Raw genomic sequence first — 24,683 nt, forward strand, 5'->3', positions numbered from 1 at the left:
AATATGTTATACTTGCGCCAAAAACATGCAGTCGTAGAAGTATGTGGGTGAAATTTATCTGTTTCATCTTACCCAACGAAAATGGGTGACAAGAAAGGATGGAGAACATTTTGTCGACTCTGGAAGATGTAATGGTCTGAAGCACGCGCTAATTCGCTTAATCCGATGGAAATAAATCATGCAAAGTAACTGAGATTCCACACAAAAATAGATATTCACATACATATCACCGTCCAGTGAAATTCCAAGATACTAATTCTTGAAGAACGGAAAAAAGAAGCAACGATGAGACCGGAAAAGAACAGTGTAAATAGTGCTTGTTTAGCGGACTAATAACCAAACACAAAGCCAGTGATACATCTAACCACCCCTCCACTGAAGTCAGTCACTAATTAAGCTCAGATTGATGTTCTAACAGTCCTCCAAAAAAAAAAAAAAAAAAAAAAAAAAAAATGAGCAACCCGGAACACCAGTAATTTGTTTGCAGCAATCAAAATCCTAAGGTTTTTAAACAAAGGGTACATTTCTAAGTACTTTGCTTCTACAAATAAGCGGCGGTGCAGTACAATACATTATTTTGTCTGCTGAGGGATTCTCTGCTGCCACTTGACCTGCCCTATCCCTGTAGTTCCGGAGTAGGAAGAACTCTTTAGTTTTAGTACTGAATAAGAATTTCATATTTGAAGCTTAAACTGTAGTGTTATTAATAAAAACGCTCGACAAGGGTAGAAAATAATTCAAGTTTCATCAAAATTTCAATTGGAAAAACATTTCATATTAGTATCTTTTTCAATGTCCACATAATTTTAGTTCCAGTAGAACCGACTCCTTCATATAAGGAAATTTAATACTCTAGAGAGCATCGCTTTTGAAAAGTGGTTTTCCATTCAAAGAAGAGAGCTCATTCTTCGTAACTTTTTGGAATATTCAAAACTTTAAAAGAGAAGAAACAATTTACTGAAGTATAGGAACTTCCGAATCGTCTCCAAAGTACATTTTATCTTGCAACCATAATCAAACATTGTTCGTTATTTCATTTTAAAGGATATGTTGTTGAAATGCAATAAATTTCATGTCTTAATTCAGTTTTTTTCTCCGAAACAAATCTTGAAAAAGAGAAATGATGGTTAACAAAAATTATTTTCATGGAAGCACACAACTCTTGCAATGCAAAGGATAGAATGCAAACTATATCAATGGCTGAACAAAAATATCTGAGTAGACAATTCAAAACATTCGTTTCTTCAAGCAGTAATGGTTGTCTGCATCTAACTTGCATTAAATCACCAACAACAACAAACTCCACTAATTTTCTGAAAATTCTAGCACCTTGATATATTAATTTTTCCATGCAAGGCAAAAGAGAGCAACGATGAGTGCAACTGAAAGCACTTCTTTGTACTTTCTTTATATTGCAGATCTAGATAACAGTTGTTCTTCCAAATTCCATTTTTCTATTCTCAAAACCATTGCAGAAATAGCAGACGATAACAAACAATCAATTATAATTATCTTGCAGCAAATATAAATAAGCAACAAAATGGAAATGATGTGATGTTTTTTAATATCATAACTTCCACTTACCAATTTTAAAACATAGTTAACACTTCAAGAGGTTATAGCGAAACATTATCAACAAAAATCGGAGTTTTGGAACCATAGCCGACACATGGCCAATAGTCTGGTATCATAGCAGTATAAACGGAATGCACTTCAGGACTGGCGAAACACATCGTACCACCTGCACGGAGAAACTGGCTTTCCTGAAAATTGTCAAGAACTTAACTTTTAGTCGTTGTTCTTAATTATAAGTAAGTCCTCAGACTACTTATTCTACACAAAGAAGATAAAAATCAAATTTCAGTTTCCCTTTATCTCTTAAAAAGTATTCAAACAATCGAAAAAGCATCTTCGTACCTGTCTATTGATATCACCAATGCAAATCCAAGGCATAGATACATTGTGGAGATCCAATATGGCAACAGCAAATTTGGAATGATCAAGCGCGTTTGGAAAAGTGATATTAAAAGGCAGAGTAACCTTTTTCACATCTAGAACCTAATATGAACATAAAGTACTAATCTTCCTACCTGTACAGGTTTCCAGCAAATAAGTACAGCAATGTCGATTCCACAAAAGACATAAGCACTTATGTACAAATTTTGTTTAGATATTTGAACAAACAAAAGGATGGAAAGGCGCTATAAATACAGCTAAGGAAGGCTACATTTTTTTAAATCAATACCTTAAAAGAACTGTATTTACGACACCAAGAGTGGAGATTCCTATTTTTTGAGGTTTCATGTTGCCAAGTTTCTGTTTTCAATGAACTTTTAAGAGCAGGTGCCACGAGATCGAAATAAAGGTCTGAAATAAATGTGATGTCGAGTTGAAATAGATGTGGCCCGAATTAAGATTTACGAGTAAGATATCAGAACATATATGATAAATAGGGAAATAATGAATTTATGAAGGTTATTGCCTCTCTTGAATGCACGAGTTTTCGCGAAGTGAACAAATTCATGGCCTGCAGAAGAATGCATCACAACACGACTAACATAAGGAACAGCACGATGATATTCTTTTGATACCACCTAGATTAATAATTTTGCTTCAAATTGGGAACTAATTGCAATCCGTTTTGCTTTCAAAAGCCAACTGATGAAAAAGAACCCGAAAACACATAAATTTTGATCAAATTTTCATTTCCTACTGTTTTGGAGATGTTTGGACCAACTTTCACAAGAACAGGTATGTCATCGGCCATTTGCGCTGGAAGCCTTTGTGAATAAATGAAAAGATGATTATAATATAGTTGAATAGCTGGAAAAAAGTCGAATTAAGAAGCATTCACTAAATATTTTAAAAATCCAAACATCAAGATTAAAAGAAAGTTTCTTTTTTTCACTGATTGAAAACTAGGGAACAAATTTATTGACGACATTGCAAAAGAGACAAAGTCATTCGGATTTTCAAGAACCTTAATGAGTAAAAATTACCAATTTTATGTAATTGTGAATAAGACATTGAAATGCATAATCCCATTTGTCCGTAATGACGTCCAGTGAATGGATATTCATAAGTATCATTTCTGGGAAACTTTGGTACACTGTGTATCAACCAGAAACCATTGCTTTTTCCAAATACCACAACTCCTGGAAAATTTTCTGAATGAACTGAAAAGAATAACAATACATTAAAAAAAACTGTTGAACAATCGACTATATCAATTTGCAATATTATTGAGTATCAAGAAGAGTAATGAAGGTCCTTTGTTCAATGAAAATCAAAACTTATTTCACAGTTTTACAGTTACATACCTTTAGTATGTCCCGAAGTTCCTGACGAAGTGTCATTGTTGGGATATGGGAATTCATCATTATACATTATACTAAAAATCTGTAAAGTAATAACAATCAAGTGGTGACTTGCTGCATAAAAATGTATTTGGTCAAGAAGTTATGCATCTTTAGATTTGCGTTAATCTATTTGTCCTCACTACCCACATAATAGTGACATCAGGATCTCACTACCTAATAATTTAGAAATGAGTCAGTGATCTTAGTTTCTTTGTTGACCTGAGCACTATCCTGAGATTACTAATATATGTAATGTACCATGAATTGTGAACAATGAATAAGCACTGAAAAAAGTAACTTAGCACAAATACACTCTAGGCTACGATACAAAATCTTTTGAATCGATATCAAGCACGAAGACATGTTGAAATTACCTCAGGATTACTTATACTATCATAATATTGCTGTAGAGTATGGCCAATAGCTTGCTTCGGGTTATCAATCTCAACTGCCGAAAGTGACCACTCTTGACGCTTAGCATCCATATATAAGAAAGCAAAACCATTACGAACAAATTTTGCGGGTGATTTCTTTATGCGACCAATTTTGTAAAATATGAACCTAATTGGAAAAATAAATTCCCACACAGAGAATGATATAAAGTTGGATCAAGTGTTAGGGGAACTACAATATAAAACTTATTTCGGAAACATACCAATCCACGTCCTCGTTTTTTTGATCACGACACTGGAAACTAATGCCGATGCATGCTTGAAAAACCAATGAAAACGACAAGCTTAATTTCAGCAACATTTTGCTGAAATATATAGAGCAATCTTAAAGGGTTAGCTACCTTCAGCGAAATATGGAACTGCCATTTTGTCGCCCAAATTTCAGAACTTAGAAATTTAAAGCCTTAAATAGAAAAACCTCGAGTGGCTGTGCTGGATGTTGCAAATTATAGCATTTATGTCCACGTTTTCGGATTTATTAAACTTTGTAGATCGCTGATAATGATCTCTATTTTATTCTCATAAACAAGTATAATTGTCTATTTCTAACTTCTTTGATCCGAGCTATTCTTAGCCAGTAGATATCATCTAGCTAAGAGTATGTATCATTTTTTAAAAAAGTTTGGCCAAATTCCAGAAGTCTAGCTAAATTTATTTCGTAATTATTTGATAAATGACACAAGCTATTTTATAGAATTTGCAAAGGCTTTACAAAGGCAACTTTCCACAGATGGCATTTATACAATGTCAGTGTACACAATGCGATCACAGACGAATGACATAGAGCTTACTGTATTAAAACAAAAACGAATTAATTTCTGATCCTTATAATTTCAAAATGCTGCTGAAATTTTTTCAAAAACATTGGAAAAATCATCAAATTGTTAGATAACACAATAATAGCTCATGGAGATGTTCGAGAATTGAATGAAATGCAATGAAATTGTGAAATAAAGTTTATAACATATCATCTTACACGGGACTGATATGTTATAAGTGCATCGTAATTTGAAGGTAATGAAATTTATTTTCCTATACAAACATATGGCTTTATCGAAACCAACACAGCTATCTATCGACAAATAAAGACTAGTGAATGAATGAGCAACAATCCCTAATTGGCAATTAATATGCTAATTGAATAGTCATCAACTCGACGATTAGGACCATATGGAAGCAAGAACTTCTTGCTAAATCTATCTAATTAAGTGGAAGAGAAAAATTCTGCAAGTGATAGATAATTCTTGGCATGCAAGCTTCTTTCTCGCTCGTAGCAAAGCAGAGTCAAAATGATAAATTGTTTGCATTCACTTCAGTCCAGTATTTCTCATCAAATTCACGCATAAGCATAGCGAAAAAAAAGCAAAAGCAAAAACAAAACGCTATCTGGTACTGCTTAATGAATGTATGATACGGGAAAATATACAAAAAGAGATAAACAAGGAAGTTCGATAAACCGTTAATGATATATTTAAACAAAAGACACCAATGATTAATAAACATTTCTAAGCCTCAAATATCTGAATCATTCTTCTTATGCTTTAAACTTACTGTCCAAACTCCCTCGCCCTTTCCACGGCTACCAAGACAATCGTTTCATCTATAAGTGAATCTTATTTTAAATTTGTGTTTGACAACACTGTCAGCTTTTTCGGAAGCTGTGTGCATTCTCCATTACAATCAAAAGTAAATTGATCAGTGTTTTTAAGCAACCTAATTCGATAAATGATGAGAAGTGGATAATACTAAAGATTTGTTAATTCAACGTGTCAGAGGAGACTCACCCTATCATACAGAAACAACCAGAAAAGTTGAAAATAACTCTATTATTTAAGAACATTTTAATGGTGATATTTATTTCTTCACGCAGATTTTTTGTACGTCACACAGAATAAAAATGAACCAAAATTCATCGATTTCCGCTAGCCTTTTTCTTTCCTTCCTCTGCTTCTCTCGGATTTTCCGTTTCTTCGTCACCAACGGTTCCTTTTCTAGCTGTAACAAAAAAAATTTGTGGTTATTGAGAAATTAACCATATTTTATAAATGGGAAATCAGTTGGAATGTTGATAATATGACAACCGTTAATCAGTGCCGTTTGGAAACAAATTCTAAATCTTGAACGTTTGCTAATTCTAGTATTTCGGCTCACGACTAAAAATACCTTTTACAGATTGTCCCTTCGGGCTGATAACCGAATGGAATGAAGGCACAGGATCGTCCAATGCTAGTAATTCCTGCTTCGTGAAAACTTTTTCCATGAAAAACATCCTAATAATCACCATTAGAACCAGCTGAAACAATATTAATCAAAAATAAATTGCTTTATAAGAAGCAATTAACATACTTTTAATCCAGATTGATTGACCTTGATTTTGGCCAGTAATCGAAACAACAAAAGCCGTTAGAACCAGCTGAAACTTCACTTCCCTATAATTAGAAAAACTTTGACAAAATAAATTGTGCAGATGAAGGCGGCCATACCATCAAGGGAAACAGCATTGAGAATGTTTTTGTATACTTCACAGCAAACAAACCAACAATACTGAGAATTTGAAAAAAAGTGAACAAATGGACACGTTTCATACGAACCAATCTCAACCACACGTAGTCAGGCTGTAAAGAATTATGAAGTAAAAATTTTCAAACTTCAACGTGCATTGATTCGCTTTTTATATTTATTTTTGATTAAAAAGGACTTTTTTTTTCAACAAACCTGATATTTGATCGGCATAAAAAGCATGGCAATTCTTTGGATAAACTGCAAACCAAGCATCGAAACAACACCCATATATAAAAATATCCCAATAAGTACCGGAAGAGGTACTAACTGCAAGTTAATCATTCGAGTAAGACTTTTTAGTTCATTTCTGAGACCGGACGAGTTCAAAGAAAAAAGTCATTCCTGATAGAGACGCTCCACAGAAAATCATACCTTGATAACAGGTGTTATGAAAACTGAAAAACCAATAAGCAGATGAGCTATTATTGCTGTTAGACGTTGTTCTCTGCAAAAGTGCAAAAGTTTTTTGTTTGAAAATTTGGATTGAATTTAGAATTTTCTATTTTTTAAATTAGAATCTTCTAAATAATAATTTGGAACTCTGAATAATGACTCACTTAACACCAAGAAATTGTGCCTTTTCACCAGGAGCTGATGTATCAGATTGTAAACGAAGCGAATCCACGTGCATTACTGATAGCACTGTTCCGGCCACATAAAATGGTAACCCAAGAGAGCCACAAATGACTATCAGCAATGCAATCACTAACAAATCCAAATGATATCCAAAATCTTTCTGAAATCCTTATAGCAATAATGATTACAATGTCAAAACTTAATAGTCGCGGTAAGTTTTAACATCTTATAATCTTTCATAAAACAAGTCAATAAGTCAATAATGGATTGACAAAACCTTAAGAGTTCAGTAAACTTATAGTTTTTCCTCTTTTATCCTATTGTATTGCGTTGCTATTTTTATAAAAAGAAATATTTCCCTGTTTTCGTGCTCGTTGACACTTGTCATAAGCTCTGGGTGTCTCTAATTACGACACTCCTTCGATTCTCATTGCCAACCATAAAGGATAAGAATTTTTCTAACAAAATTTTCCTGACTTTCATTTAAAATTCGACTTCCCCATCTATATGCTTTACTTGTTCATTCGTTAGTCAAGAAACTTGATTATCCACTTCAACATGCAGCATATTCTGATTAGGAAATCGAAAACGATTTCAATGATTTCAATTCATACTCTCAGTTTGTTATCTTTTCGGTTGATAATAACAGCAGTGATCTGTTGATCCATGACAATCAGGATTGTGTAAAATATAGCTGGTAATACAGCTATCAAAGCAACATACCAATCTACTGATAATGGATTGATAAGCCATGGACGGTCAATCGTTGGCTGGAACATTATTACTTATGGTCGACAGCATTTTTTATAGTTTAGACTCTCAATTTTAATTTCTCAGCTTTTGTACGATAAATAAAGTGAGTTTCCAAACGCACAAAATGAACGAACCCGGAAATTAGCAGGAATATTGAGCACAGGTAGGTCAAGACCTATGAATTTCGAAATAGCTGTCATCACGACAATAGCGATGAGAACACCGAAATCCGATATACTATTACGAGCCTGAAATAAGTTTCTCATTGATTTTTTTAATTAAACATTCAAACGCCCTGAATATTCAGATAAATTAAAACCAAAATTCAGCCAAACTAAAAGTACTTTTCAAAAGGAAAAGAACAAAAAGAAAAATATTGCTTTAAGAAAATGGCAGGTCATAGAACTAGAATCTGACCCCTAGATTATCCAAAAAAATCTAACGATGAAATAATAAAGATAAGCAGAAGCGACAAAAAATACCGCAGAATTTTTTCCTTAATTTTCAAAATTTTGTTTAAAATGTACCGTGGAATTTAAAAAATGTGTCCTTCTGAAAATGTTTAAGCCATAGGACAATGCGAAAGTACCAAAGGTTAGCAAAATGGATAACATATAGACGTCTGGTTTGAAGTGACACTGTAACCCAAACGCTTCGCCTCCACGTTGACGACATTCTACAGTGGCTTAGTTAATTCATTATTTCTTTATTTGGTTAATATCATTATCATTATCAGGATATCACCTGTGGTCAGTTCTAATCGCTAGATTAAGTGTCACAATGGCACAAAAACAAACACATTAAAGCATCCATTTCGTGGCTGCTTCCAAAAGATTTGCCTAAAATCCGAAAATATTGGGAAAAGGGAATGGAAAGAAAAAGTTAATTTCAATAACCCTTTATTTTTACAAAAGCAATGCAAACCCTCAGCATCAATATCCATGATCCTTGGTCGCACAGTAATGTTATTTGAAAGTACCATTGGCTCATTGAGATAACAAACGCACGGTGAATCAAATACTCTCTATTAAACATAATAAATTCCAAAAAATGAAACGAAAGAAGTTTGATTCTAGAAATAATTTAGGGACAAATATAAACTCAAAGAAGAAAGGATTTTCTCCAAAAATTATTAAATACGTATAAGGTAAAATTATTAAAATGAACCTTGGGATCAACAATGATTGGCGCATCGTGACTAATTTCAATAAGTTTTTCAAAAGACTGGATTATAAAGACAATTGATATCAATGCAGCAAATGCCTCTTCTGTAAATCTGGAATGCATTCTTTATAAATCTCATTTTCCGTCTTCTAAAATATAATTTCGGAAAAAGGAGAAGAGTGCACGACTGGATGTGAAGTAATGAGCAGCAGACGAAATCTTCTGATAGTTCTTGGTGCCATAACTGCTGTAGAAATTCCTAATTATGACACTATAAGATCCATAAAGAAATGTCGTCCCTGCCGTTAATTTAAAAAAAAAAAAAAGAACAATGTTGGACACCTGGTAATTAGACCAACAAGGGCGGACATGTCCGTAGCAACCAAAATAAGTAATACTACACTAATCCATGCAGCAACCCAAAACCGAAATGGTAAAAATTGCCAACCGTTTGTTCTGAAGAAAAAAATTTTTTGCAAGCGTAGTTGAAATTCTTAGTAAGCAGGTTATTCATTAACTGAAGAAAAATTAAAGCACATTACTTACAAACAAAAATCGAACAAAATTGTTTCAAAAACAAGTGTTGGACCAGTTGCGGACAAAATATTGAGCGGTTGTCCAGAAAACAGAGCAAATATGACTCCACTGATACCTCCGCAGAGAATATTCTCGATAGCCGCCTAAAATGAATCAAAATTAAACGTTAAATTAGAGAAGTTGTTTTATGTAGTAGTAAAAAAGTCCAACTCATTTCTGTAACTCTTCAATGATTTTTAGTATTAATTCCAATAAAATTTTTGACTATTCTTTTTTATTTCGCTTTCTCTTATTTCTCCATGTAGTATTTTAAAAGTGTGAATAATGTTGTCACATGTCACATTGTTCTTATTATTCAGATTATTTTATGATTCCAAACTTATTCTAAAATCAATGCAAAGATATCCGTACAACTTGATGATGCAATGCTCGTTCCATGACAGCACCAAATGTTATGATTGATGTAATGTTTGCAAAAAATAAAAATATAACTGCCGCAAAGGACTGACTCCACCGGCCATGGAAGAAATCAGTGAAGTCGGATACGAAGTATGGTGCTTTACGTCTAAATATCTTCAAATTATGCAACATTATGTTTTAATAATTAATGAAATCTGAGATAAATTAGCAATTAGTTTTTAATTTTTACTATCCAAATTAATTGTAATAATAACCATAACACACAATGGAGTTATCAGTAAAATATAATTGCTGAATTGTGGAAAGACCTACTTGATATCATCACACAAGCCGCCAAATAAATGACCGCTGCGGACGATGTCGGTATGTGTATCTTTTTTACCATCCAAAACTGGTTCTCCATCAAATGGATCATCATATGAAGCATAGAGCATTCCAACCGAGCGAGCTACCTAAATTTTGGGGTGTACTGCACATAAGGAATGATTAAATAGTTTCTAATGTCTTGAAATTTTCAGTTCTAAAAATTTTAAACTTCAGACAAACCTGATCTGAGTTAGCATTCGGTTCCCATCGAGTTTCTATGCTGCAGTTTCCGGGTGGGATAACAACCACCTGCGCAAAAAATTCTTCCAATGCATCAACGATAGTATACGGTTCAAGTGAGCATAGCGCTACCTTCCTAAATATCTGCAAATATGAATAGCCAATAGAAATGTAACACTTTTATTTTCTTAGAACTCTGAAAAATTTAGAAAGATTTGAGAAAGCTATTTGATATCAAATCCGTTAGGCACAATTTTTCATCTCACTAACCCTAATACTGCATGAAATTATTGAAATTACTTTCTGAAAATGGTACCTCATCCGAAAGTAGTGCGCCTACAGTTCTACCAATGCCACGTGTTTCATTGTCGTAATGATCATGAGGATTAAGCAATACAAATACGAATCTTAGAGGTATCGGTACATTCGGCAATTCTGGGAAAAAAACCTGCAATTTGTTCGAACATTAAATCGAATTCAAAAGTTCTAATTTTTTCAAAAAGAATTTGATGCTAATAAGTGATGACTTCATCAATGAATTGAAAGAAGAAACAAAACCTTAGCTCTGTCGAGTCGAAGGAATGCGCATACCGGTCGGTCAATACCATTAAATATTCCAGCCATAATAACTGCTCCTTCTGTACCTTCTGCTAATTTTCTCATCTCTTTAGATGTTAACTGTAAGAAAGTTCAAAATAAACGTTTGGTAAAAGTGTACGCTAATCTCTGATTAGAATACAGTTTTTTTTTATACTAATTTTCCATTACAACATTTAGAATTACTTGAAATAGAAAGCAGATAAAAGAATGGTCCATGATTTCGTCTATTTCTGACTTTAATCGACATGAAATAAAACGAAAAAGACATACATCAAGAATATTTTCTTCCTGCAAATCATTCTCGGCACCTTCACTTGGTACTTTTTTGATAACAGTTTTCACATCTGAATGCTAAATTAGTTGCTTTTTTAAATCAATTAAGTCAACATTCATTAATTAGCATAAATAAAGCATCAGTGATTGCTAGTACTTAGCAGAAATAATTTGAGACTTTCATTAAAATCAACAATTCAAACCGTTTCTGATTTCAGTGGATGAAAGCATACGTGTACCAATAAGGTGATATTTCGGGCATAGCAATAAATCTTTTACAGAAGACAAATTTTCTGCTTCCACTAATCCACGTTCCATCCATGCAGCGCATATTTTGTCGGAAAATGAAGGATTAAAGACATTGGAAGATTGAGATTAAAAAATTCAGGCGATATTATTCGGTATTTTAATGTTCCTTTACTCTCGTAATCATTTTTATCAAAATATTTTTATTTCTGAAAATTTAATTACTCATAAATAGATACTAAAATACAAGATGGAATTTCAAAGTAGCAAAACAAATACCTGCAATTTCGTTAAAAGAATGTGCTTCAATATCCAACATAATAACTCCTTTACGAAGACAATTTTTTAGTTGTATCAAACCAATTATCGACAAAAGAGTGATGTGTGGCTTGGAAAATCGAGTACCATCGCCTTCAATTGTCTGCTCATACTTAATCCATCTAAAAATTTAATTGAATTCCAGTAGATTATGATATATTGCCTGAATATGATATATGTTGAAGAGTTAATTCATAATACAGTAAATTCATGACTAATGTTTAGTACAGTTAAAATAAATCATAAATAATTTACCATTTTCATAAAAGGCTTGCAATGATAGCTACTTAATAAGTGAGGCCGCTTTATTTTTTGAACAAAGTTTCAAATACAACTTAACCTGGCAACTTGTTTCCATTGTCTTCTGGCTTTATCATCCTTATCTAAATCCAACATTTCGGTATAAATTAATGGAGTTTCCTCTAAATGCGCTTCCAAAAGTTCCCGAACATTGTGTATTGGACCTGGAAACTTGGAAACCCAAACAGTTTCTCAATTTTTTTCTTTAATCATAGCTCGTTGAAATTATTTGCACTTTTACAAGTAAAAAATACAAAATTTCTTGGGAACTAAAGTTTTTGTTGATATAAAAAGAGACAACTGTAGATGAAGGATAGACAAGCTTCAGCACTTTGAGCTCAAAAAAATAAATTGCTTTGTGTCCGCATGAAATGACAATACGATATTTCTTGTTCATGTCAGTAGACTTAAAAAGAAACTTCACAATATCTTTCTCTTTCGAAAAAGAAAGAAGCTCACTCTCCGGATGATTTCCCACTTGCATAGGTTGAACAGTGAAAAGAGGATCGAGTAACAAGTCATCTGTAAAGAATATTTGACTATTGTCATTAGAAGGCTGATAAAAAAATTGAAATTTTAATTTGAATGCATGTTGAAGTAAATCTGCCTCTTGTTTTTTGCTTTGCAATAAATTAATTACAAATGAATTAAGACCAAATTGAACTAATTCAGTAACTTGAAAAGCAACGTTTTAAATATCAAATTATGTATGACATCTGTTCCAAGCGATATAATTATATATGCTTATATACTTCAGAGTAACCATATTCTACTTGCTAATATATGAAATAAAGAGTAGTCGATCACCAAATAAATAAAGCTAATAGAAAAATAAATAAGGAACAGGAATAATTAATCAACTTAACACGTACGTCCTCCAAAAACAGAAGGTCTTGGGTACGTTTCCGTGATGCTTCTCCGGCGCATTAAACTGGACTGACTATCGGTCCTATTGCGAATATCTGGTTGACTACTACGACGTTTTGTCATTGTTTCCGTTGTTGCTGTTATTGCTTGATGACCCTGAATTCTGCTAGGCTTTTATTCCAATCAAAAACTTGGTTAATCACATATCACGTGTGAAAGGTGAAAACATTACATTTTTAATTAGCGAAATGATACTGCTAAATGGTATCACGCCACTATAACTTAAAATTGTTCATCACATAGTAATCTTTGCAACCCTACAGATACAGTATAACTTGGTCTATTTAGCAATCTTCTCCTATCATTAACATTTCTTCCAATTTAAATATTATTTTGCTTATTTCTCTCTGCGTGTAATACTTGCGAGATGACAGCAACGCCCAATTGCTTCTTTCATTAACAAAAATAAAGATAAATTAATCAAAAAAGCAATTGACTTTTAAAAAGACCATGAAACAAACTTTTTTTTAAAACAATTCTTTTGTGTAATAATATAAGCGGATCTTTGAAAAGATGAAAAAAATCAAATGACACTTTTGTGTTTTTCGCAATTTTAATATTATGCTTTTCGATTTCACTGCATGATTATACTGTAAATGAAGATCAATAAATCAATTTTCTGCTTGGCGCAAATTGTTAGTCAAGTTGGTACTCCATTATCAATAAGGATTATTACTAGAAACGTTGAATATGACACTTTTCCCTAATCTTCTACCGTCTCGGCCGTGCATGCCTCGAAGCAATAGTTAAATATTTTTAAAGATCACGAATCATAATTTGTTTTTTTATTAAAGCTTCAAAAAAAAAAAAAAAAAAAAAAATGCAAGACACAAGAAATTTATATTATTTGGTCAGTTATTGAAAGCTTTTACTTTTACATTTTACTGGTAAGAGATGGTGAGTCATTTGGAATTGAATTGAAATAAAATAAAATTGTTTCGATGAACTGATAAGCAAGCATTAGTTTAGTGACTTAAATGCAGAAAGTGCAATGATTTTTATTGCTATCAGTTTTCCTTATTTCCTCTACACATCATTAAGGGAGCAAAGATCCTACCACTATGACATGAACAATTGTTATTAGTTCTGTAATTAATTCATACGTTAGTTATTTCAAGATTTACACATATGTTACTTAAAATTATCGAATACGATATAACTGCCAATAATTGTTACCATTAGCGATTTCATGATATCTGGTGATAAATTTATAAAGAAGAAATGATTCAAACAACAAACATTTTTCGAGAAGGTAGTTTTCTCCTTTAAAAAAATGTCCTACTTGAATGACAGCATCGTGTCCCATTCATAAGCATTTCGTTTATCCTAACACTTTCAACAGAATTTAGTCCATCATCAGCGCTTTAAGAAAGAATATTAGGAAAGAGTGCTCAAGCTGTTCCGGTTTATATTTAAATTTAGATGGCAAATAGTGATACAAATACATCATAATAACTGCACCACAAATAAGCGGAGGTGGAACAACTGAACTAACAGAAACAAAAGAGTTGAACGGAAGAAAAGATATGATATTTATTATCTTACAAATTTTGCACAATTGCAATAAATTAACTTTAAGAAAACTTGACTGTTCACAATGTTTTTTATGTTCACAACTCCAAATCCTTTCAATATCATTTGAAAAAAATGTAGTCGAAGAACGCTTAGCGATAATTTGTATTAAGTACACAGGCGTAAAACGAACTAGATGCTGAAGATTTATGCTTCATTTAAAAATTTTGACTTACTCTTATATCATCATCTTCGCTTATTCCTTCACTTAATTTCTAACTTAAAGACTTAAAATATAGAACAAAAAAGTTAACAGAGAAAATTACCCATTCAGAGGAAAGATAAATCGTCTTTTTAGGGGACTTACGACATTTACAGGTACAATAACCACCGACTACTGCTCGATTATGGCAAACTGGGAAGTCGACAAAGTTGTGTAATGTCATCGAAACCGATCGTTTCGCCCACAGCTTACCCATTTTTCTCTCTTCTCTTATCAACCATTTCTTGCAAACGACCGACTTTCCCTTCTCCAACGTATAAGAACCATACCGTGAACTAGTATTCAACCGCTTGGACATCAGCAATTAATAGATTTATGTAAATCAACAAATGATGTTCTCTCTTTCCTACTTGCAAAGCATTTCTCGAGATTTTTAAAAGTAATCGAAGGTGGTGGAGCATTTTGCAAACTTGCTTCGAAATCACATTTCTCACTCTCTCACACAACATTGCCTGAACCCTTTCTACGGAAATTCAACGTTTCGTTCATGATGATCTAGAAATATTTAATGAAGAGATTTATAAGAGCTAACTGTGACATCTTACTTCCTTTGAGGTCAAGGTGCAGTTGCTTTTCATTATTTTGCAAACATAGGTTAGCAGGATATTACATAAATCTATATTCTTCCAGGAGCATCGGAACTGTCCACCTTATCGTCTAGTAGGACGACAGGAAAATTGCAAACGGCCTGGAAATTATCACTAAAACATTAAAAAGATAACGAATCTTTTTGGGAAATAAAATAAACTTAGTATTTCAGTTTTAAAAATTTTCAGAAACTTCTTGAAAAGCTTTTAAGTTGAAGCATAAAATTCGAATCCACCGATTCCCTCTAACAAAAGAAAGAAATTGAAAAGATTATTTAATTAATCCGGTCGGCTTGTCACTTCAGAAATACAAATAATTGTGTTAATTATCGTCATCAAGATAACATTATGTTGTAGATCATGGCAATAGTTCGATCGCTACCATTTGACCTTTACGGAGTCGATTATTCTAGATGATCCAAAAAACGGTTTAGATCAAAGAACATTATTAATGAAAATGTTAAAAAAGAAAAAATCAATGTACAAACAAAAGGGAAATAAATATAAGGGATCCATTTTTATTTTATCCAACTTAATGCTATTTTTTTTTTTATTTATCCAAATGGTAAATATAAGTATTGTTGGCTTCACTTCAGATAGCTTAAAAAGTTTTTTGAATACAATAAGCTAAACACTAAATATAGAGTTTAGTAGTATTTTTGGATGTTCCAGTATCAATTTCTTCTTACGTGGTGTTGAAGATAGCATTCACTTTAGAATATGTGACATTTCTCACACACACACACACACACACACACACACACACACACACACACACACACACACACACACACACACACACACACACACACACACACACACACACACACACACACACACACACACACACACACACACACACACACACACACACACACACACACACACACACACACACACACACACACACACACACACACACACACACACACACACACACACACACACACACACACACACACACACACACTGTAATGCTGACATAGTTGCTGTTTTGACAAGAAAAGTTAGTGGGAGAGTAATCACTATGCTTACCATAGTTATTGTTTTATGTTTAGTTGTATAATAGAGGAAGGAATGGGGTAAGTAAATGATTATATATCAGATAATGCACGAAAGGAAAATTTTCAACTTTACAACTGAAAGAAAATGGAATTTATTGGCGATCTATAGCATTTGCTTTACAGAACAAGGAAGGAACAAAACCTGTTTTAATAAATTCGAGATTCGCTGGGTATTTCATTTCAACTGCATGCAGTATGAACATAAATTTTTCATTAGTCGATAGTGGTTGAAACTTTTATTTGAATTTCTATTCATCACCTAATTTAATTAAGCTGACAGTTGGCTCCTTTTCATGTTCGCTGATCACTAATAATTAATTAATTAAAAATAGGTCATAAATAATGAAAAGTGAAAAAGCTATGCAAAAATTTGCTTCTTTAGTAAAGGGCGAAATATTCCTTTTATCGGTAGCATTCAATACTTCTATCCAAATAGCAACTTACGGTGATGTCATTAATTTTCTTTCGAAAAATAGAGTGCATAATTAAGGGCAGTACCTGTTCAATCAGTTTTTAATGATTTCCTTTTTCCTAAACATCTTGGCCATTTGAATCTATAACTTCTTGTATATTACCTAAGCTAGTTTTGCTAATTAATTTATCATTCCTTATTTTGAGGAGGTTTAAAATACCCTACCAAACATCACAGCAGATAACTAAATCGTTTTAAATCTCGTTATTATCCATTAAACAGCTGGAAAAAAAAAAGAATGAAAAATTCAGAAATCTAACACGTTTAATTTGAAAAACTAAGCAAGAGCTGAAAATTTAAAAAGCATAACTTAGAGTTCTTATTCAGGAAATTTCAGCTCCATTGGGCCTTCCAATTTTGCTTAGTTTGTATTTTACATGATTAAGCTCCTGTAATAGCTCATATGATGATAGTAGTGTTTATAACTTGGTCATATTTGCTGGTTCATCATTATTTTTGATGAAAAAGTTTCAGTCCTACTTCAACAAGTACTTGTAATAAGTTTGTTTTATTCGGTAAAAAAATATTAGATTTTATTTTATTGTTGAGGTTATAAATGAGAAAACAAAATTGCCAATGGTAAATTTCAGTCGTACTTTATTCTGAATATGAAAAAAGACCAGAAAAAGTACGAGAAAATATATGAACGTTATGAGTCAAGAATGAATATAAAATCATTACCAAAAGTATACTTACAGATCCCACAAAAAAAAGTAGAATTCCAGATTTTTTGAAATTTTGGTTCATTCATTGAAGCTCAAGAAAATTGTTGCAAACGAAACATCTCTCTTCAAAATTGAGGAAAATTACAAAGTTAGGAAAGTTTGGGATAAAATGAACTGTTCAAAAATTTAGAAAAAATGGAAGATCTACAAAAAATATATTTGACAATATGTGAGATTTTGCGTTTATTTATAATGAATAAACCGACAGCAATAGACAAAAATCACCTTCAATGTGACACTTTAACATTTTTCTTTTTCTAAAACTTTTGCCTTTTGCCTTTTATTCTGTTTTATTGGTCATCAAATCATCACTTTCATACTTTCTCACTTTTTAGTCCTATACTTGCAATGCAGTATCATAAAATGAAGTGCAGATAGCTCAGTGCAATGAATTTTCAATCCATATGTTTATGTCATAGGTGGCAAGTTAACATTGATAAAAACAGCTATGTCTGAAAGGTATGAAAAAAATAAACACAAAAGTTAACAAGAAACCATAAGGCTCTAAACACCTCCAGAATCGAATAACTGTCCAAGGCAACCTCTAGAGGCATCATAACTATCGAGCCACACTATAAAAACAACGTACCAGAAATAATTTATTTGGTCAAGTGGATGAAATATAATTTTGATAAAATATTCAATCAAAAAAGCTTCTTCTTCCTAATATCGATCTCAAGATTCTTCATAATGCATGTATTGGATTAATTGATCGGACTGAATAACAATGAACTGAGAGTTTTCGTGCAATGTGAAAGAGAAATAACTTCGCCACAGGTAGTCTAAGTAAGCAAAGTTAGAAATTGTTAGGAACAGGAATAAAGCATAAACGTATATTCAGTCGATGGTAAGACAACTCAGTCACTGCTCTGGTTTTATAAAGTAACTTTTTGCTGGTGCTTTACGAGATAACAACGGAAGGAGATGAATGGACACTGGTTAGTATGTTCTGTGATGTTCTAGTCAGAAAAGGCCGGGTCATTGGTGGATAGGTTATGGCATATTGCAAATATTAATTTGCTTCACATTTAAACAATATAAACAATAAACAGTGAACAACAATGATAAACTAAGGCTATGAAAATGAGTGAATTTGTTTTATTTAAAGTGAGATATTGCCCTGTTCATCCTTCTGCTGCAATCGAAATATTTTGAAAACATTCGGGACACATTTCTTTGATGAGAACTTTCAACTTTTCTTTAAAACAAAATTTGACCAAATCATTTCAAGTTACGCCTCGAAGATGTACCCAAGAAATTTTAGAAGCATGTAGGAACTGACTTGTCATATTTCTCCCAGAAGTACTTTCTCAACACATTTAGGGAATGATTGGATCCTTTCTCTCAGATACTGATCTTACAAGAGAATTTTTGGAAAAGCTATCAGGTATTTGCGTAAATCTTGCCATCACCGGAATTCTTTGCTAGTTTTCTCATACAATAAATATATCTAACAAAATTATTCAACTTCGAGTGACTTAAATTAATGGGGTGAAACAACCGTTGCACACTTCTTCTTTGTCGGTTTGATTAGTCGTTGGCATATACCAGTGAGGGTCAGTAGTATTCACCCTTCCCCTAAGACAGGCAGATGGACTGTAACACATGCACAATGGACATGGATCAGCTGCAGAAACAGTGCAAAATGACGTCGATCTCCTGGACCGGCATACGTCCTTGTATCAATCAGAAGAACTGACTCTTATTCACTTCGAGATTGGATTACACCTCGAATCGTCCTCTTCTGGATCAATGGATCGGGTTTACAGGATCATAAGACTACTGACGCTAGAAGTGGTAATAAATTTAAGTTCTAACTCGCTATCCTGACTGAACAAAACGATAATATTCATACAGTGGATTCTTGCCCGTATATTTTAGAAATAGTAGCAAATCTTGAGTATCAAATTTAATAATTGACTATCCCATGTATTTTGCTAGCTTAAAGACTAATACATAAGCTACTTTGATGAACTAACTGTTGCCATTCGTATGTTCAGATCGATTTTCGCAAATCCTAGGTGTCACTGAATATAAAAAACCCAATATCCAAATCCAACTCACTTTCTGGATGAAATTACTGAAACTAGTTATTAATTCATGTACATATCTCTTTGAAAAAAAAAAAAAGACGATAAGATAAACTGAATTCCAGGTGAAATGTATGCGAAATCATCATCCGGCAATTCACTTCCTTCAGGTCTTCTCACATTTCTACTCATATTATGCTTCTGAATTTCAATCGATACCATAGGTGTACGCATGCATGCAGTCGGTTGATTTGCGCGTAAGCGCCAACTATCCCGATTAATTCTCTATGTTACATTGTATATCACATGTGATTTCTCAGTTTATGTTGTATGAAACGATGATTTAAAGACCATTTGTTGAGAATTCATCAAAGCATTTCGACTAAAATATTCTGTGATCTATGTTCTCGTTTACTTCCCTTCTGTCAGCTGCATCAAAATCACCTAGTGCATTACTCGAGATGATACCTTTATGACTCTTCCAGATTCTCCCCCTATAATAAACGTAAGCAAAATGCCTTTTCATTACTGAAAATTAAATTTGATTAAATCAGTTAACCCAGGACCACTCTCACACTCACACTCACAACTGACCACTTCTTCTAGCTAGCTCGGTTCTACTGCTCCTTCACATCACAATTGTTCCATGCAAGTGGGCGGGCCCAGGATGTAGCGAAGCGACCAAACACCGTGTTTTTGGGGTGGGAAGGTCTAATTTGGTGAGTGTGGGTTATGGGTGGTTATTGGTTATATATGCAACAATGAACGTGGGCGGCATAAAGAAGAAAGACGCCCTGTGCGGTCAGGTGAGTCCACCTTGAGTAATCGAGAAAGAGGAGAAAGCTTTTTTGGTTCATTAAGTACAACATATTAGCACACCAGTTAAACCCTAGCAGGAGAGACACAGTTTTGCTTTAGGTTAGCAATTCTAAGGGGATAAGAGCAGATACGGTGGCTACCGAAGTGGTGCGCCTATTCGATGTCGCCGTAGACTGCCTCAGGATATGTCTGTCTTTGTTATCAGTCAGCAATATGGATCACGTAAGTGTGCACTCAGCTTCAAATATCTTCGCAGGGTACTACCAGTCAACTCCTCAATACATTCTTAGAAGATATATTTTTTGCGGTCGACCAACTATTCTTTTTTCATCTCTTAGGTAAAGGATGCGAAAGAGAAATTGGTAGCGGAAATTGAAAACTTACAAATTGATGACAAAATGAGCAGTCAGTCTTCATCGCGGTTTAATAGAATGCCAGAAGGATTAAAGCAGATTATAAATGGACAAAGCAATAGGTCCAGAGAAGAAATTAAAATGGAACGCAAGACTAAAGCTGCTGAAGCGAAGGCAAGAAAAAGTTAGTGTTCTTTCAGTTTATTCATAATTCTGATTAATATGAAGTGATATGCTCATCGACATTGTTGACTGTTATAGTTTTCGTAAACACATATCTCATCCCTACTTACAGTCCATATACAGGGAGTAACTTTAGACGACTTCATGTTTTCGGTTTTGCAGCAAAGGCAAAGAAATTACTTAAACAAAGTAGTGCGTTTGCAAATGGAGAAAAAACATTAGAAAACACAGTGAATCGGAAAAAAGAATGCTCATCAGATGCTACTGGACAACAACATGTCAGTCCATTTAAGTTTATGAAAGATCCTGGAGTTCCGAGTGGTTTTCGATCTTCACAGCCTTTTAAAGCTGTTCATTTTGGTATAGGTATATCATTTATTATATCGAGTTGCAAGATTGGTTTTTCATGCTTTAAACATATTATTGAACTATACCATATAGCAGATCTGGAATTAATGATATTTTTGTGAGTTAAGGCCTTGAACTTGTGACTGGAAATCATATAGTGCCAGCTTCGTGTACGGTTATAATGTATGGTGATATCATTGAAAGAAGAAGGCTCTGAATGATGGACTTAATCTTGGCAGTGATAACTTCAGTGGAAGGTTTATTTATTAGTTTATATGGATGTGTGGCAATTTTATTTAGATCTAACAACAAAGGATAATGAGTGGGAAGAGGGCTCATCTAAACAGGCATCGTTCTGCGAAGTGTTAACACCAAATATACATCCTTCATTTTTGGTATTTTCAAGCAGGTTCTTTTTTTAATCTTAGAAAATTATGTACAGGAAAAATTCTTTCCTATATAAAACTAGAAAAATAAGCATTAATTAGCATATGATTAGCTATTTTAGTGTTTGATGCAAGCTTCTGTTATAATTATTTGAATATTAAGTGCCGTGTATTGAGCGTCGGGACGTCTGATGTACTTGAACTTGCATTTCGAGAATTAATGTGGTTGATTTATTAGGCAGTAAAAGCCTTACCGATGCATTATTATATTCTAGATGTGAAACAAAGCATATTGTTGGTGTTGATGCTGTTTGCGTAGCATTTGTGCAGAGTTTTAAACAAGTAATTTTCACTTCGAGATTTATTAGCCCAATTTTTTTTTTCTTTTTTACAATAACTGAGCAAAATAAAGCTTGTGCAAATGCAAATGATTGTAATGAATCTACAGTCGTTCTAATCTTGATATACGGTTTCTAGACAATATCTTGTTAAAAATTTTTTGTCCGAAATTTATTTTATTTTTGTTAACAAAAGAAATCAAAGGAATTACAATTTTGTAATTTTTTTCAGTTCTTATCGGATTACGTTGTTCCACCAAATCAAGTTATGTCGCGTGATCTCGAGCAGTCTGTTCGGCAGCAGTTAAAGTAAATGACTGTTTTTATTTTATAAAGTACTGGAAGTCTTTTTTACTGTTATTGTAAAACTTTTATTTTGTGTTGATGTTTTCGATTTTTACAGCTGTATGACGGAGAATGGAAAGCATTCGTTTCCACTGATGCTGGGCAATCTGATAAAGCAGCTGAAGAAAGAAATTAGTCAGCTGCCGGATTCCATTTCTGAACAAGAAGTACATTTTTTACTGATGCAAAATAAAATTATAGAGACTCAAATATAGTAGTTTTTTTTCAGTATCTTTATTGTATTTGACTAGTGAAATATCCCTGGATTCGTGGACAAAGACTCTTTGGTCTTTTACAGAAGTACGTATTGTGTAAATCGACAATTTTTACATTGTCATTTGTCTATCTCACCAGTAAAATAAAATATAAAAATGCTCAAAATATTTAGCATGAAGATGTAGATTAAAATTGTTACGGTATGCTTAAGTATTCTTCGATAATTTTCCATTTCTAAATTACGCCTGTTTAAATGTATTGGTCTTTGCCAATTTAAATAAGTTTTTCAGGGTAAAGAGCATCTTTATTGTTGGTTGGATGATTTTGTGCAGCAGAATTTCGAGCTTGCATTACAAGCTATATCTTCATTTTGTCTTAAAAAAATGAAAAACACAGTTTTTTTGCTCACTTATTCATGGTTTGTATCCAGAAGTTTTTGAATTCGAAGAAAATAGTAGTTTAATGGATTTAAAGATCTCAGAAATTCTAAAAAGAGCAGCGGCGAATTTTTTGTCGAAACACCGTCTTCATTCTATATTTGTGGGCAATAGATGCAATATCAAGCATGTTTTGGAGTCACACGCGTTTTGTATTGAATTATGTTGTTAGGGAATGTTTTTTTGTGACAATTATTTTTTAAATATCTTCTACGTTGAAACGGTATTTAGATGTGATGTTTCAGGTGTCCGGTTGTAGAACGGATCATTTTGGATGCTCACAATGACAAACTGCTTTTTCATGTGCACGTTTTGGATTCGCCTATAGAGTACAAAGGTTTGTTTCATGTACTTTTTAATTCGAATCATTTTTCTGTTAGTTACATTTTTTCTTAAAAAAAGGTCTTTTGTGCAGTGATTTATTATTATTATTTTATAGGAAAACAACTAGTGAAGACATTATGTGAACGGAAGATTCCGTGCAGTTATGGTATGCTTTCTTCAGTTGGTTATCTGATGAAAGAGGTTAGCTGTTTCTCAATAAATGTTTAGACTTAAATACTGTGTATTTAAGGTTTCTTAAAATAAGGTCTCTTAAAAATGAGGAAAATGCAATAGAAATATTAAAAGCTTAATAATTATGAAAGGTTTTTTGTCGGAAATATTGTAACTAAATGTTCCATTAGGAAGCAGACATCAGTCCATCAATAATTTCATAATTTATATAGGTGCTTTTAAAATTTAGAATCAATCTTACGTCCTTATTTATCGTTACAGTGTCATATGGTTTTGTTGGGTTGTTCGGCGATTTTATCAAACGGATTCGTAGTGGCAGAACGTGGCACTAGTCAAATAGCATTAGTAGCTTCCGCTTCGAATATTCCAGTTATGATTGCTGCACAAACATGCAAATTTGTTGATCGGGCGAGTTCCATTTCTATTGACCAATTTCTGTTTTTGTGTCATCTAAAGTTTCATTCATTACAGCGTGAGATTTTTCCGGTTTTGTAGATTTATACAGGCATATTGTTCTCTCTTATTAGCAACCGTTGTACCTATTTACAGGTGCAATCATTTTCCCATGGTATTCATGAAGTAAATAATTTGATGGGTGAAAGAAAGGAAGTTGTAGCTGCTGACTTGATAACTGCATTGGTTACGGAATTACGCATATTGCCTCCGAGCTCAGCTCCTGCTGTATTAAAGGCTAAACAGTTAGCTACTGATTCATGAATTGGTTTGGTTTAATATTATGTCTTACATATGGTTTTTTCTGTTTCTTTGTTCTTTTTTGCAATTATTAGTCTTGCATCAGTATTAAATCTAGTTTTTGCCAACTGACCATTTTATATCTTTCAAAAAACTTATTTCTTTTGAGTTTCACTAAAAAAACTTCTCAAGTGTTATAACTTCTACTTATCTAAATTCTCATATTGCTAGTAAAGGGTTTTATTTATATGACATTAACCAAGTATTGTAAATGAGTTATCTAAAACATCTATTATATCAATATTTTCCATATTTGATCATATATGATTGATTGAAATTTTTT

At 33.0% G+C, this 24,683-nt stretch overlaps 4 protein-coding genes across 6 annotated transcripts; 2 read left to right on the forward strand and 2 right to left on the reverse strand.

The window, feature by feature from the left end:
- Positions 1–1,616: 1,616 nt before the first annotated feature.
- Bma-crn-6 (Uncharacterized protein) lies at positions 1,617–4,112 on the reverse strand (the record flags this gene model as incomplete). The annotated part of the gene is made up of 9 exons (XM_043075200.1): positions 1,617–1,763; positions 1,918–2,058; positions 2,246–2,367; positions 2,498–2,594; positions 2,738–2,823; positions 3,000–3,155; positions 3,321–3,399; positions 3,734–3,920; positions 4,015–4,112. The coding sequence occupies 9 exons, from the start codon at positions 4,110–4,112 to the stop codon at positions 1,617–1,619; spliced, it is 1,113 nt and encodes a 370-aa protein (XP_042931134.1).
- Positions 4,113–5,720: 1,608 nt separating this feature from the next.
- On the reverse strand, positions 5,721–15,406 carry Bm9545 (Uncharacterized protein; the record flags this gene model as incomplete). The annotated part of the gene is made up of 24 exons (XM_001897962.2): positions 5,721–5,806; positions 5,975–6,104; positions 6,295–6,426; positions 6,527–6,640; positions 6,746–6,818; positions 6,931–7,109; positions 7,564–7,719; positions 7,837–7,950; positions 8,230–8,378; positions 8,627–8,726; positions 8,870–8,978; positions 9,209–9,322; positions 9,413–9,546; positions 9,815–9,968; positions 10,136–10,275; positions 10,370–10,513; positions 10,686–10,817; positions 10,928–11,047; positions 11,240–11,313; positions 11,768–11,928; positions 12,147–12,270; positions 12,566–12,628; positions 12,979–13,129; positions 15,374–15,406. The coding sequence occupies 24 exons, from the start codon at positions 15,404–15,406 to the stop codon at positions 5,721–5,723; spliced, it is 2,886 nt and encodes a 961-aa protein (XP_001897997.2).
- Positions 15,407–19,281: 3,875 nt separating this feature from the next.
- On the forward strand, positions 19,282–19,930 carry Bm18033 (Uncharacterized protein; the record flags this gene model as incomplete). Its single annotated transcript, XM_043075201.1, has 2 exons — positions 19,282–19,473; positions 19,832–19,930. The coding sequence occupies 2 exons, from the start codon at positions 19,282–19,284 to the stop codon at positions 19,928–19,930; spliced, it is 291 nt and encodes a 96-aa protein (XP_042931135.1).
- Positions 19,931–20,467: 537 nt separating this feature from the next.
- Positions 20,468–24,364, forward strand: Bma-eif-2Bdelta (Uncharacterized protein; the record flags this gene model as incomplete). Of its 3 annotated transcripts, none has more annotated exons than XM_001897963.2 (13): positions 20,468–20,512; positions 20,625–20,747; positions 20,864–21,062; positions 21,224–21,427; positions 21,710–21,818; positions 22,071–22,137; positions 22,366–22,442; positions 22,537–22,645; positions 22,985–23,112; positions 23,377–23,468; positions 23,571–23,656; positions 23,909–24,055; positions 24,197–24,364. In XM_001897963.2, 13 exons carry the CDS (start codon positions 20,468–20,470, stop codon positions 24,362–24,364), a joined length of 1,554 nt encoding a protein of 517 aa, XP_001897998.1. The 3 variants fall into 3 exon arrangements, with proteins under 3 accessions (XP_001897998.1, XP_042931136.1, XP_042931137.1); XM_043075202.1 differs by having other exon boundaries at positions 21,224–21,421; XM_043075203.1 differs by lacking the exon at positions 20,625–20,747.
- Positions 24,365–24,683: the final 319 nt, after the last annotated feature.

The sequence above is a fragment of the Brugia malayi genome (genome assembly GCF_000002995.4).
Source record: "Brugia malayi strain FR3 genome assembly, contig: Bm_v4_ChrX_scaffold_001, whole genome shotgun sequence".
Classification (NCBI taxonomy): Eukaryota; Metazoa; Nematoda; class Chromadorea; order Rhabditida; family Onchocercidae; genus Brugia; species Brugia malayi.